Source organism: Protopterus annectens, chromosome 7.part1 (genome assembly GCF_019279795.1).
Source record: "Protopterus annectens isolate FY-2018-M chromosome 7.part1, PAN1.0, whole genome shotgun sequence".
Lineage (NCBI taxonomy): Eukaryota > Metazoa > Chordata > Ceratodontiformes > Protopteridae > Protopterus > Protopterus annectens.
In genome coordinates this window covers 537173272-537189125 of record NC_056740.1, presented here as the reverse complement: position 1 = coordinate 537189125, position 15854 = coordinate 537173272, and the positions used below count along the sequence as shown (strand labels likewise).

Below are 15854 nucleotides of genomic sequence, written 5' to 3'. Positions count from 1 at the left end.
ACTCAAACATCTACATTTATTGTAGGTACACAACTGTACTATGTTCATAGTGTTTCACTGTTACAGTCAATACAATTGGGATGAATCCCAAAGCTAAGGTTGGGCGGCTGGGGCTAAATAGGATTAGGAGAGGCTATAAGGCCCTGCAGCACTGCAGTGGCAAAGCCTGCCCTGGACTTAGAGTAGAGAGGTAAGTGATAGTGCTTTGTTAAAGTGTGCACTGAGCTCCAAGTTGCAGCCTCTAAGATGTCTTTGGTTGGTACTCCTCTGAGGAAGGCTGCTGAAGTGGCTGCTGTTCTGGTTGAATGTGGCCTAATGCCCTTAGGCACTGATGTGCCATGCTGTGAATAGCAGAAACGAATGCAGTGGCCTATCCACTTTGAAATAAGTCTGCTTTGAGATGGCCTTTCCTTGTGATCCTGCAGCATATGCCACTAGAAGTTGTTCAGTCTTTCTGAAAGCTTTGGTTCTGTCCAAGTAGAAGGGTAGCTGCCTGTGAATGTCCAAAGAATGCAGGAGTGTCTCACCCTTATTCTGTGGGTTTGGATAAAAGGTAGGCAAATGAATTGTTTGGTTAAGGGCCACACTGGACACTACCTTAGGCATAAATGTCAGGTTTGTCCTCAGAGAAACCCTGTCAGGATGGAAAATGATAAAAGGTTCCACAGCCATGAGTGCCTGTAACTCTGAGACTCGTCTTGCAGAGGTTATTGCTAGGAGCAGAGCTGTTTTACAGGATAAGAAGTTTATATCAGTTGTAGAGGCTGGCTCAAAAGGAGGCAGTGTGAGTTTTTCCAAGACATAAATGAGGTCCCATGCAGGTATTGGTGATCTCTTTGAAGGTCTTATGTTTTTGGCCCCTCTGAGGTACTGCCTTAGTAATGGATGCGAAAAAATAGGTGGTTCAGTACTGTAATGAGCTGAAATGGCAGAGGCATGAATCTTAATTGATGAAAAGGATAGGCCTTTGTCCAGCATCTCAGTTAAGTATTGCAAAATCTGAGGAATATTTGGTACAATCGTGTCAATTCCTTGTGCCTGGTTCCAAACACAGAATCTCTTCCATTTTTCTGCATAAGATTTTCTGGTGCTAGGTCTCCTGGCCTCCAAAATAACATCCATCACCGCTTTAGAGAGAGGTGTGTTTTGAATGGTTACATTATCCGCCATGCTGCCAGATTTAAGGTCCCGAGTTGGCTGTGCAGGATCTGACTGTTTTGTTGGGTCAATAAGTGAGGAATTTGAGGTAATGTCCAGGCTGGGCATTGAGACAGGTTCTTTAGGATTGGGTACCAGTGCTGGCGGGGCCAGTCTGGGGCAATCAGTATCATTTTTGACTTATCTTCTCTGACCTTTAGGAGTACCTTGGGGAGGAGAGGCAGTGGAGGAAAAGCATATACTGTTAAGTTTTTCCAGCTGAAAGAGCATCCACTTTCAATGCTTGCTTGCGATAAGTCCTTATGCAGAATCCCTGTAGTTGACAGTTGTGAGGGGAGGCAAATGGGTCTATGTCCGGGCATCCCCAGTTCCTTGTTATCATGCTGAAGACTTGTGGATCCAATTTCCACTCATGGGGATCCATTAGGTTTCTGCTTAGTTCGTCTGCCAGAGTATTTATCTTTCCTGGCAGGAATTGTGCTTGCAGATGTATTTGGTAAGTCAATGCTGTGTCCCACAAAGTCATGGCTAGTCTGCAGGGGGGGTAGGAATGTGTGACTCCCTGCTTGTTTATGTACCACATGACTGTAGTATTGTCTGTCTTTATCAGTAGTTGTCCTGGATGAAGTAGATCCTTGAAGGCTGTCAGGGCATTCTGAACAGCTAGCATCTCTTTTTGATTGATATGTAGATGCATTTGGCTTGCGGACCATGTGCCCTGAATACATCTTCCTGCCATATGGGCCCCCCAGGCATAATCTGATGCATCTGTTGTTAATGTCTGCCTGGCTGTGGGTAAAGTGAAAGGTTGTCCCTTGTTGTGGTGACAGGCCTTTGCCCACCATCGAAACTCCTGTTGCAGGCAGGGAATGAGGGTAATTATTGTTTCCAGACTGTGGCAATGTCGAGTCCAAACACTTTTTAGATACAATTGTAGTTTCCTCATATGCAGTTTTACATATGGAATTGGCAGAATGCAGGATACCATGAAGCCCAATGCCTGCCGAATTTTTCTTGCAGATAACTGGGTCTTTGTTGCCAACATTTTGAAATAAGTAGTCAGTTGTCTTTGTTTGTCTGGTGTGAGATAAGCCATCTAGGCAGTTGTATTTAAGCTAGCACCCAGGAATATTATCTCTTGAGAGGGTACTAGTTTTGATTTCTTTTCGTTTACTGTGTACCCTAGGCATGTTAGTAATCTTTTTACAAACGCCAGATGCTGTAGTAGAATGTCGTTGTTCTCTGCTTGAATAAGCAGTCGTCCCAAGTAAGGAAATATTTGTATTCCTCTTTGTCTGCAAAATACAATTACTGGTGCCAGGCATTTTGTGAAGACCCTGGGCGCAGTAGATAAGCCAAAGGGCAGTGCAGAGAATTGGTAGTGCATTGAGCCAGCTATAAATCTGAGGTATCTTCTGCATGACTGTCTGATTGGGACATGCAGGTATGCCTCTTTTAGGTCTAAAGTCACAAGCCAAGCCTTCTTGCCCAGCATGGGCAGAAGCTGCTGCAGAGTCAACATTTTGAATTTTGGAATATCCAGAAATGTGTTTAGAATAGACAGGTCCAGTACTGGTCTCCAGGCTTTGTCCTTTCTGGGCACCAAGAACAGTCTTGAGTAAAATCCTAGTCCCTGCTCCTGCTGTGGTACTCGCTGAATGGCCCTCATGTCCATGAGGGATGAAACTTGTTTTTGTGCCTCTGCCCATTGATTGTGTGGCAGGTCTGGCATACCGTTTGCCCTTGGTAGGGTGTGAAAATGGAACCTGTAGCCTTGCGACCTATATTCAATACACATTTGTCCTGGGTGATCCATGTGCCAATTTTGTGAAAAAAGTGCTAGTTTTCCCACTAAAGGAGCTGCCAGAAGATAAGTGCTTGGTGCTGGCAGGGGAAAGTCATTGAGACAGTTTCCTGTATGGCTGGGATTTATCTTCTCTGCTTTTGGAGGTAGAAGCACCCCACTGTTTAGACCTGTATGAGCCTTGGGGCTGAGATCTGCCTCTGGGGCATCTGTATCTGCCTCTTTGTGGCCTGTCGGACACGGGAAAGGACCAATTCTTTGTAGGCCAGTTCCTGCTAAATCTGGGAGGCTGTACCTGTAAGAAATCATTGACTGTTTGCATAGATTTAGCTTTGTCCTCCATTTTCTTCAACACCTCTTCTGCTTTAACACCAAACAAGGTATCATGCTGTAATGGAGCATCTAATAATTTTGCTTTAACATGATCAGGCAGATTCTGTTCCTTTAACCAAGCATGCCTCCTAATGACAGAACCTGTAGCAGCGGCCCTGCAGGAGGCCTCCAGAGAATCAGAACCACATTGCAAAGTATGCTTTCCCACTTGTTCAGCTGCATGCAATAAATCCTGCATTTCTTTGTTTTCTGCACATTCAGAATTTGTCAACATTTTCTGTTTAAGTAGTGACATAAGATATTGCTGATATTTAAGCATATGAAACTGACAATTTAAAGCCCTTACAGCCAAGGTAGCAGAAGTGTAAATCTTTTTCTCCCATCTGTCCAGGGCCCTTGAATCCCTATCAGAGGGGATAGGGTTTTTTTGCAGTGGAAGCCTTGACCCCTTTGGGACCCTGAGAGATGGTTTCTGGGTCAGCAGCAGGGCTTTTATAAAGAAATTTATGTGAATCAGGAACCCTGTAGTATCTGTCTGTCTCAACAGGAGCTGGTGGAAAAGAGTCAGGAGTCAGACCGGACTCTAAAAATACGTCATCTACAATATCTAAAACAGGAGGAATAGCAAGGGGCCTGTGTTTAGGTAGTAAAAGGAAGTCTCTGAGCCTTTTCTTAGATTCTGAGTAATCTTGGCTCTCCCAGTGGAAGTGCTCCCTCATAGTATGCAGGGTCTCCCCCAAAAGAATAATCCTCAGGAGAGGCTGAAGGGATAGATTCTTCAGCATCAGAATCCTCATAGGGAGGAAGAGAGTATCCCTGTTCATTCATATTCTGTCTCTTGGCTAGGCCTCTTATCGGGAGGGGGATGGGAACCCCTGATCAAAGTAATTAGGTCTTCGGCCATTTTAAGCATCTGTTTTTTAGGCATGGTGGCCTGTCCAGGGGGATGCTGTAATTGTTTCTTTGTCTTTAGAGGTGCTTTAGTCTTTGCCTTTGAAGATCAAATCATTTTCACATATAACTGAGTAGGCCGGAAAACACCCTCAGAAGCCAATGCCTGCTCAGCGGCTCCAGACCCTTCTGAGGGAATAGTTTCCGAGGGTCCAATACCATGAGTTTCCATTCGCCTAGTCGGCTCCATGTGGGAGTCGGAAGCGGCCTCTGAGGAAGCGGGCGTCATGGGCTGCGAAAGCGCTTCACTGAGAACCGGCGACTGGCCTAGCTGAAGCCTCCTTGTCGGTTTTGGACCTCAGATGCCTGTCCTTTTCTTTGCGCTTTTTATAAATTCCGGTAGTCGGCTGTTCCGACGGCATTATATAATTAAATCTTCTGCCAAAATAATGAAATGCAAAATCGTACCGACGCTTAATGGTGTGTTGGTTAAATCTAGCACAAAACCGACAACTAGCAACGTCGTGGTCAGGGCCTAGGCAAGGAATACAGTAAGAATGAAAATCCTTATGAGGTATTGGCTTCCCACAAGAAATACAATTAACCTTTTCTGACATCAGTCTGGAGCAAGAAAAAAGTTTCCGCAACGGGGTACTTAGCTTTAATGAAGACTTCGGATCTGAAATTCAAACTTGAAAATCTCAGGAGTCGGCCGACCGGCACTTGCGAACTGCTTTTGCTTCAGGCATCGTGCAGCAAGAAAGACTGAAGAAAATGGTGTCGGCCGCATCTTTTATACCCCTGGCACACTGACGTCAGGGAGGAGGCGACAGCAACTGACGCCGGACCAGGACTTTGGAATTCAGGCCGACTGCAGGTAGCCTGCCAGCAGGATAACCCAACTGTAATGACTGCAACAGTGAAACACGATGAACATCATTTGTTTTTTAGGCATAGAGGCCTGACCATGCGGTCTGGGCGTCGGTTTTCTAGGCATGGATCGAGTTTTAGGCCTTGAAGAAGAAGATGGCGTTGGTTTAATATGCAAGTCGGTAGGCCTGAATACACCCTCAGAAGACGGTGCCTGCACAGCGGCTCTGGACACGTCCAAGGTAGAGACATCCACAGGTTCCACAGTTGAAGCATCTCACGGCATACTGGACTCCAAATGGGTTTCAGTAGATGCCTGCGAATCTGAAGTAGCGGGTATCAGGGGCTGCAAAAGCACCTCACTGAGTACCGGTGAACTGGCGACTAACTTAGGAGAAGCGTCGTCGGCAGCTTTGGACCTAGGCGGCCTGTCTCCGTCTTTATCTTTGAGTTTTTTCGGAATGTCGGTAGTCGGGTGGCTTACCGAAGCCATATCTGGGTATTTGAACAGAGTACCAAAATATTTAGAAGTGTAAATATACCGACAATGAATAGTTCTTTGTTTAACTAAGGCACAAAACTGACAGTGAGGTACGTCGTGGTCAGGGCCTAGGCAAGGAATACAGTACGAATGAAAATCTTTATGAGGTATTTGCTTTCCACAAGAAATACAATTACTGACTTTTACTGACATCGGTTTAGAGCAAGAAAAAGTTTCCCCAACAGGGTACTTTGCTTTAGTTGAAGACTTCGGTTCTGAAACTCGAAAATGAAAATTTCAGGAGTCGGCCGACCGGCACTTGCGAACTGCTTCTGCTTTGGGCACCGCACGGCAAGTAAGACTGATGTAATGGCGTCGGCTGCATGCTTTATACCCTTGACTACCTGACGTCATGAAAGATGAGACAGCAACCGATGCAGGACCCAAGATTTTGATAATCAGACCGACTGAGGGCTACTGCAAGCAGATAACCCAAATGTGGTGACTGCAACAGTGAAGCACGAAGAACATAGGTTTCCTTTTGTGATGCTTCACTTCTGAATAGCATTACCCAAGAATTATTTCTAATGGAAAAAATGCTTACCAATCTAGAGCTTAGGAGAATCTATCAATTTCTTAAAAATGTGTACAGTAAAATATTTGTTTGGAACTGCATTCTGGCTGCTCACACATAGCTATTCCATTATAACATAATTTAATGCCAGGTTTTACATAACAATGAAACAGTTCTCGGTTTCTTAACGATGACCTCCCAAGCCTCTAATGTGACCCAGTATTTTCTGTTACTATTGCTTTATGTAGTTTGTCACTTAGTTGCATACTTGCAGCTGATCTCTCATCATCTCAGCAACAGACTCATGGGGAAAGCTTCCAAATCAGATACTTTTGAAAACAGCAATATTACTGATTTAATAAGCTCACAAAATAAGACTACATGAATTAGCAATAATTTTCTGAAAAAAACTCTTTAACTGCAATGACTGTCATTATTTGTTCATGAGAATTCCTCACCTTTTTTCAAAAAGCATTATGGATTGCATATATCAGAGCAAAAGTATAAGCTAAAATTAGGGACACCTGTGGAGTACACTAAGAGATCAGACACCTGTATTTATCTGTTCTCCATTGCAACTACCCCAAATCACACAGGCACATATACACTTCACGACACAAGGCGATCTGTGCCTGACGTATAAAGCCATGTCCAACCCGGAATTAATGGACATGCTGCACCTCAGAAAATCCAAATCCCATCGAGCTACGCGCTCGAGAGACTTAAACCTCAGCACTGAAATAAATAGGACATGCTGGAGGGACAGATTCATAACCCAGAGGCTCCCTTCACTCTGGAATAAAATCCCAGTCCAGGTTAGGCAGAGTCCCTCATTGACACTCTTCAAGAGGAATCTTGATGAGTGGATGGGAGATAGTAGGTTTACCTCGGGTATCAGTTCTGTGTCACTGTTAGACAGAGGCACAGTATACTAACCTCGAAAAAGGGCATAGCAAAATTCATTTAAAATGGGTGGCGAAAGCCAAACACACTCTGGCTAGGCTTATAAATGCCCTAGGGAAGATAGCCTAGTATGAACCTATGAACATGTACAGAAACAGTACCAGCAGCTGTAGCAGTGACACCATACTCCAAACAAGGCACTCAAACAATGTACTGACAAACACAGAGCGATGTATATGTCTTAATCAAGCAATGATGAAATTACTAGGGACTACACTGAGCCCAGTTTTACTCTTAATCCCTACATTTCACAATGCGCAACATTCACACCTCACTTACAAAGCCATACTTCCACTCCCCACAAACACACAGCCACCCACACCCATATCATTTGCTCATAGTAGTCTTTTAATGGCGTCAAATTCAAACTTTAAAAATCTTGGTACTCGTTATATCTACCCTATCTGGAAACAAGCATAGGTAGACTCAACGAAAATGAACTATACTACTGCTATCTATTTTTAAACATTGTTTTATATTGTTGTTCTTTGGGCTCCAACAAGAAAAAAATTATAAAAATTGGTGCCAGCCGACAATCCTTATACCCAGAAGTTCTGACATCAGAGAAAAGGTGCCTGCCAGAAAGAGAGAGAGAGAGTTTTGTTTACGGTACCCTGTAATGTGAGGAAGTTGATATAAGACTGGCAAGGAGTACTGACGTCTGGTAGAAATATACTTTTGGCTAGCGATCTTCTTGCTTAGAGAGATAAGAGACTGAGAGTTGTATAACCCTCTCTTAGCTGGTAGAGCATTTTACTGTTTTTGTGGCATGAACTTTAAATGACAGGGTGTGGTGGTCAATATATCTACACTATCAACTTGATTGAATAAATTCTTCTAAATAAATAAAAAAAAAAAGTCTAACGTACCACAGCAAAATTAACTGATTATATTTAATTGAATCTTTTACTGTAATGAGTTTTGCATTTTGCAACTTTGCTGGAGAAGCAAATACCCCCATGGAAGTTTGGCGTTAAAAGCTTGTTTACTGTGTGCGTATCCAGTTCCACCCATGTGAAAGCAAACACACTGAACTAACCATATCTTATTTAATTGTGGATCAAAAAAAAACAAAAAAAAAAGACATTCCTTCAATGATAGCTCAGTTCCAATTCAAATTTCACATTAATGCAGAACACTAAACAGATTTACAACTGCAAAAAGACATATGCAGTATTATGGTGGACAAAACATGGCCATGTATAGTGAGTTTAGATTTCTGAGCATTCTAAATATGGAGAAATGAGATCTAAAAGGTACACATACCTGAACAGAACAAGCACAGCAATAAGGAACTTGATGCTGAAAGTTTTTTTTTCTGAGTTGCATTATATTTAGTCATAGATTAGTCCAAATGAGTAAAGCATTTTTGTAGCAGAGAACTGGGAAGACACAGTCCAAAAAAAATCCTCAAAGGGAGTTGGGTGGCAAATATTGTTCAGTACTACAATTGGGTTACCCACAACCTACATTGCCCACAAGGCAGTGCGCACCTAGCACAGACTACAGCAACGCTTAAGGTAACCAACTTCAGTAAATTTGGTATCAAGGAACCAATATGAAGCCACCATGGTCCTCACTGCTACATACTCTCCTAAAATAGATTGAGCCAACTAACACTTGATGGTGGAAGCATACAATTACTACCGCTGTTCCTTTATGTCCACAAAATTCTTCTAAATGAATACAAACAGACTGCAGGACAATTAATTATTGTTTAAAAGTTTACAGTGATTTATATTTAAAGGAGAAAAGTCCAAGGGAATTAAACAAAACACTTGTACTCATGTCTCAAAAGCCATCTAACATTTACAGTTTAAAAATGTACAGTCTTTATCAAAAGACTACGTAAGCAAGTGTTCCTACTTGTGCTGCTGACTTTTGATGCAGTGATTTCTCCCACAAAAATGGGTTCATCATCATCATCGTCATCAACTTCTTTATCCCGCTTCTGCCATGGCTCTAGTTCTTCTTCCTCACATTCCATAAACAGTTCTGCTGTTCTGCTGCTATGGATAACAAAAAAAGGTCAGCCTCAGCAAATCACTGTTGTACTTTACTAATGTAAATCAAAAACAGTTGCATTCCTATGAGCAAAACAGAGCAAGTTATGTAAAACCTTAAAAAATGTATCTCTCTCAACTACAAGACAGTATTCTCCAAGAAAGTACAGTTGTGTAGTTTAATTAACTTAGCAGCAGATGTTAAAATAGATTATTACTGCAGTAGCCATTACGTATGGAATGTATCCTGCCAAGGATACTATACATCCAAGTCAGTCTACAAAGCTTCAGGTTCTTCTATCATGCTCTGCTTGACTGCTCTCAGCAGGACAGAATACATTAGTGCAAGAGGACTGTACTGGCACACAACTCAGACCTTCCTTGCCCAAAAAAGACAGAGGCTGAAGTCATGTCAGAAAAGAATATGGCAAAGAGAAACAGGAAGATGTCCATCCCCCAAGGCCCTGCTGTCTCTGGACCCTATGCAATACTTCTATAATTGCCTGCTTTTTCTTACGGCAAAAGGTCTATTTCTAGCACATCTTATTTCCATGTTACCTTTTGAAAAATACCCACTGAAAAATGCACTTGTTTAATCTTCATTCATTTGGGTCTCTGTCTTGCTGAGGTAGTCTGCTAGAGGGCTGATCTACTCTGGCAGATAATGGGCAATCAGATGCAGACCTCTGAAATCAGCCATTTCCCAGAGCTGCATGGCTAAGCATCAACAGAGGGAAAGCGTCAGTACCCCCCTACTTATGTACTACATCACTGTACTTATCTACTACATCACTGTGTTATCTAGCTTTACTAACAGAACTCCTGGCCTCCGAAATTCTTTGAATGCCATCATGCCTTTGAGGGCTACTAACATTGCTTTTTGGTTTATACGGCTTCTTAATGTTTGGTGCCATTTTCCCTGGAGACGGCGACCGCCTGAATGTTTGCCTCAGGCCAGGTCTGAGGCATCAGTGTTTAAAATGTGATTTGCTATCTAGATTTGACATGGCATCTCTGTTCGGGGTGCAAGTTTGCATCCACCACACAAATTCCTTTTTAGGCAAGGGAGAAGTTGTAGCTTACTGGTTGAAAGAACATGTGTGCTAACACCACATATTCTTGAAGTACCACTGAAGCTTCCGCATGTGCAGCCATCAAAATGCATGATACCATCTATCCCACAGCGCTCAGGACTTACATATCATAAGCGACTCAAAAGGGACTGGAAGTGTTGGAATAGGAAGGTGACTTTTCCTCAGGCAGGAAGGCTATTTGTTTTTGTGTGTCTAGCAGGGCTCATACAAACATTAGTTTGCCTGCAGGTGTCAGGTCTGACTTCTTCACATTCAAAGTGAAATCCAGACTTGAGAAAATGGTCATTGCTGGGTAAACGGATGACTGTAGTAGTCTGAATGATTTGGCCTGAATCAGAAAATCATCCAGCTAAGGGTAGATTTGAACGCCCCTTGCCCTACATAAAGCATTTACAAACCAAACGACATAGTAGAAAAATGAATTATGCTTCCTACCTTCTCCAAAACATAGATACCTCCTGTGAGATTTTGCAATGGAGATGTGGAATTATACATCTTTTAGGTCTAGGAGGACCAAGGACACCTGAGGTGATAACATGAGCAGAAGATTTTGTAGGGTGAGCATTCTGAATTTGGGAGCCAGCATGAACCTGTTTAGCAAAATAGGCCTCCAGGTTCCTTCTTTCATTGGCACAAGGAACAGTCTGGCATAACAGCCTGCAATCCTTTCATTCACAGTGACTAGCTCTATGGAGACATGAGCTAGCAACAGATCTGTGTGCACAACCAAAGCCTCTTTCAGTTTTCCACTTGGGATGGACAAAATGGCTGTTAGCTATGGAACAGAGGCACAGATCACATAACTTGATTTTATTATATGTAGGACCTACTTTGTCCCGAATGGTTTTCTCCATTCCTTTAACAACAGGGATAATCTCTCTCCTACTTTTAACTGAGTACGGGAGAGAAGGGTTGGGGTGGGACTTGGGTAGGAGGAACAGGGCTGTGCGCCATGGCTGCTCACTACTTGTCACCTTGAGGTTGAGGCTTGCTAATTCTGTTTCCTTGATCTGCTTCCCATCTCTTCTGTTTTTCCTGTCACTTCTGATCCTTCTCCCCCTTTGCCTGGCTTGAGGAGGAGTAAAGAACAAGGGTTTAGTACGGTGGTTTCTGCTAAACCTAGGTGGCTGTACCTGCAAAAAGTCCGCAATGGTCTGCATGAATCTAGCCTTACACACCAGTCTCTTAACTGCTTCAGCCTAAATTCCATATGTTCCTCATCTAATAGTGCATCCAGGAGTTCTGATTTTAAATGTTCCAAAGCGACTATTCCCTTTACTAGGCAGGCCTATAAATAACTGACTCAGAGGCAGCTGCCCTGCTTGATGCTTCTGAAGTATCAAAGTCACAATGCAAAGAAAGCTTAGCAACCTGGGAACAGGAGTTGAAAGGTCCTAGCACTTCTTTAGAGGTAGCTCTGTCCTCCATCCTCTCAAATTTCTCCTTCATGGGGTCCAGAAGGGTCTCCTGGAATTTGACCATATGGAAAGAATAGTTCTGTAAAATCTTACCATAACCATAGATGTCCTTCTCTTCTATGCTGCAGTATTCTTGGTGTGGGATTTTCCGCCTCAGGTGACCCTGTACATTTGCTCCTATACAAAAGCTTCAGCTTGGTTGTTGAAGTTGCGTGGAACGTCACACATAGGGCCATAAACCAGGGACCTTAAATGTGATGTCTGCACGCACAGACCTCAGAACTTGAAGGCCCAGCAGGAGGAGTAGCCAGTGATGTCAGTCATAGGGTCAAAGTGCCATTATGTGGTTGAATAGGTCACAAGACAGGGTGTAGACCCCAAGAGACCTGAGGATATGAGTGAGAGAGAGAGAAGGATAATGGGATTTTGGTGGGTGGGAAGGAATACTGCAACATGGAGAAGGACATCTATGTTTATGGTAAGATTTGCTTCCCACAAGAAATACAATTATTAACTTTTTCTGACATCGGTCTGAGGCAAGAAAAAAGTTTCCCCAACGGTGTACTTAGCTTTATTGAAGACTTTGGATCTGAAATTCGACTTCAAAAATCTCAGGAGTCGGCCGACCGGCACTTGCGAACTGCTTCGGGCACCGCGCGGCAAGAAAAACTGAAGAAAATGGTGTCGGATGCATCTTATATACCCCTGGCGCACTGACGTCAGGGAAGAAGCGACAGCAACCGATGCCGGACCAAGACTTTGGAACTCTGGCCGACTGCTGGACCGCCTGACGGCAGGATAACCCAAGTGTAATGACTGCAGCAGTGTAACACGATGAACATCAAGGGTTTAGTATGGTGGTTCCTGCTAAACCTAGGTGGCTGTACCTGCAAAACGTCCGCAGCGGTCTGCATGAATCTAGCCTTGCACACCAGTCTCAACTGTTTCAGCCTTAATTCCATATGTTCCTCATCTAATAGTGCATCCAGGAGTTCTGATTTTAAATGTTCCAAAGCGACTATTCCCTTTACTAGGCAGGCCTATAAATAAATGACTCAGAGGCAGCTGCCCTGCTTGATGCTTCTGAAGTATCAAAGTCACAATGCAAAGAAAGCTTAGCAACCTGGGAACAGGAGTTGAAAGGTCCTAGCACTTCTTTAGAGCTAGCTCTGTCCTCCATCCTCTCCAATTTCTCCTTCATGGGGTCCAGAAGGGTCTCCTGGAATTTGACCATATGGAAAGAATAGTTCTGTAAAATCTTACCATAACCATAGATGTCCTTCTCTTCTATGCTGCAGTACTTTTGGTGTGGGATTTTCCGCCTCAGGTGACCCTGTACATTTGCTCCTATACAAAAGCTTCAGTTTGGTTGTTGAAGTTGCGTGGAACGTCACACATAGGGCCATAAACCAGGGACCTTAAATGTGATGTCTGCACGCACAGACCTCAGAACTTGAAGGCCCAGCAGGAGGAGTAGCCAGTGATGTCAGTCATAGGGTCAAGGTGCCATTATGTGGTTGCATAGGTCACAAGATAGGATGTAGACCCCAAGAGACCTGAGGATATGAGTGAGAGAGAGAGAAGGATAATGGGATTCTGGTGGGAGTGAAGGAATACTGCAACATGGAGAAGAACATCTATGGTTATGGTAAGATTTTACACAACTATTCTATGTCCTTCTATTCCTATGTTGCAGTATTCTGGGTGTGGGGGAGTACCACAGTTTAGTTGGAAAGAAGGGAAGAGATAGAAGAGGCTGATTTCAAAGCCCTGCAGGACTGCTCTGGCAAATCCTGCACGCACTGTGGAGACATTGTCTTACCTGTAGTGTTTGGTGAAAGTTGGACCATGTAGCTTCTTCTAATATGGAAGCAGTGTCCAGGCCTTTTAAGAAGGCTTTGGAACCTGCCACTGCCCTGGTGGAGTGAGCGTTCACTCCCTGTGGGAGTTTTTTGCAATGGTGTGAATAACATAGGCAAATAGCTTTTCTAATCTAACATGCGATGGTTTGTTTGGAGACTGCCTTGCCCAGGGCCCTGGGGTGGAAGGAAAAGTACAGTTTTGTACCTACCATAAATGTAGATGTTCGAGTGCTAATACAGCTGCAGTAATCACAGATGGGTTTTCAGCCGTCAGGCGGTCCCTCGGTCGGCCGAATTCCAAAGTCTTGGTCCGGCGTCGGTTGTCGTCGCTTACTCTTCTGACGTCAGTAAGGCCAGAGTATATAAGACACAGCCGACGCCATGTTCTTCAGTCTTTCTTGCCCCAGATGTCAGGTGCCCCCAAAAGGAAGGCAATACATAAATAAGGCTCATCTACATATGCAGGCAATGCAATGTAATGCAAAATCAGTGTAAGCAAGCAAATAAAACATAGCAGGATAACCCAGTCAGGTGGTATGAAGAGGTTGTTAGGCCCCATGCCTTTACCAAGTGGGGAAGGAGGGAGGGAAACCTGTACTGCAGCTGTATTAGCACTCGAACATCTACATTTATGGTAGGTACAAAACTGTACTATGTTCATCGTGCATACACAGCTGCAGTAATCACAGATGGGTAGAGTCCCAAAGCTATGCATAGGGTGGTAGGTACTATGAGGAACTGGGTTGAGCCAGAATGCCCTGCAAAACAGCAGTGGCAAAGCCTGCTCTTGTTCTGGAATATAAGGGTAGGTGGTAGTGTTTTGTGAAGGTATGTACAGAACTCCAAGTGGCTGCCTCCAAAATATCCTTAGTAGGAACCTCTGAGGAAGGCTGTAGAGGTGGCTGTGGCCCTGGTGGAGTGAGATCTGATACCAGTAGGGACAGATTTCCCATGATAGGAATAACAAAACCGTATGCAGTGGCCAATTCACTTGGAAATGGTCTGTTTGGTAACTGGTTTCCCTTGAGCCCCTACGGCATAGGACACAAAAAGTTGTTCTGATTTCCTGAAGGACTTTGTTCTGTCCAAATAATAACGTAGCTGCCTATGGATGTCTAAAGTGTGAAGCAGCCTCTCCCCTTTGTTTTGAGGGTTAGGATAAAAGGTAGGTAGGTGTATGGCTTGATGTAAGGCTACCCTGGATACCACTTTTGGCATAAAAGATGGGTTGGTACGAAGGGCAACCCTGTCCTGATGGAAGATGAGGAAGGGCTGCACCGCCATGAGGGCCTGTAGTTCAGAAACCCTACGAGCTGAAGTGATGGCCAGAAGGAAAGCTGTTTTCCAGGACAAATGTTGCAGATCTGTTGAGGCAGCAGGTTCAAAGGGAGGCAATGTTAATTTTTCTAGTATGTAATTAAGGTCCCAGGCTGGTATTGGTTGCTTCCTTGGAGGTCTTATATTCTTAGCCCCTCTGAGGAACTGTCGTAAGAGTGGGTGAGAGAATAAAGGAGGATCCGTGTTGAATTCTGCAGAAATGGCTGAGGCATGTATTTTTATGGAAGAAAATGAAAGTCCACTGTTCAGCAGTTCAGCTAGGTACTGTAAAACCTGAGGCAAGTTCAATTTGCTAGGGTCCTGGCCTCTTTTCTCATTCCAACAGCAAAACCGCTTCCATTTTGCAGAGTAAGCTTTTCTAGTAGATGGTCTTCTGGCCTCCAAAATGACATCCTGCACCTCCTTGGAGAGTAGGGACTGTTGTGGTGTCAAGGAATTTTCCATGCAGCGAGGCTGAGTGTTTTCAGCTGACTGTGAAGAGTTTTGTAGCTGTTCTGAGTCAGTAGGAGAGGCATTAGAGGCAGGGACCAGGGAGGAGTATGTGTTAGGCTCCTCAGGAGTGGATACCAGTGTTGCCTTGGCCAATCTGGAGCAATCAGCATCATCCTCGGTTTGTCTGTTCTTGCTTTCAAAAGCACCTTGGACAAGAAGGGGCAGAGGTGGGAATGCATAAACTGTCCATGCTGTCCAACTGAATGAAAGGGCGTCCACTTTCCAGGCCTTTGGATGAAAGGTCCTTGAACAAAACTTTTTCAGTTGATAGTTCCTGTGGGAGGCAAAAAGATCTATGTCTGGCCTCCCCCACGCTTGGATTATCTCTGTAAACACCTGAGGATGTAACTTCCATTCGTGTGGATCTGTCATATTTCTGCTTAGAGTGTCTGCCAGTGTGTTTTCCAGTCCTGGCAAGTATTGTGCTTGAAGTTCGATTTGTCTTTCCAGAGCCAAGTTCCAAAGAGTCATGGCTAGTCTGCACAAGGGGTATGAATGTGTTCCTCCTTGTTTGTTTATGTACCACATTACTGTGGTGTTGTCTGTTCTTATCAGTAATTGTCCTGGATGCAG

The 15854-nt window shown here is 43.9% G+C and overlaps 1 protein-coding gene across 5 annotated transcripts in view; it reads right to left on the bottom strand.

Annotated features, from left to right (window-relative positions):
• Window positions 1–15854, bottom strand: part of ZNF280D (zinc finger protein 280D) — a 3097091-nt gene that overhangs the window by 2493421 nt on the left and 587816 nt on the right. For 4 of the 5 annotated variants that reach the window (XM_044078966.1, XM_044078968.1, XM_044078970.1 and 1 more), the window contains exon 4: window positions 8941–9083. In XM_044078966.1, coding sequence (XP_043934901.1) covers window positions 8941–9083 — 143 coding nt within the window. The remainder of the gene's footprint in view (window positions 1–8940; window positions 9084–15854) is intronic. The other variant, XM_044078969.1, reaches the window with a different exon arrangement.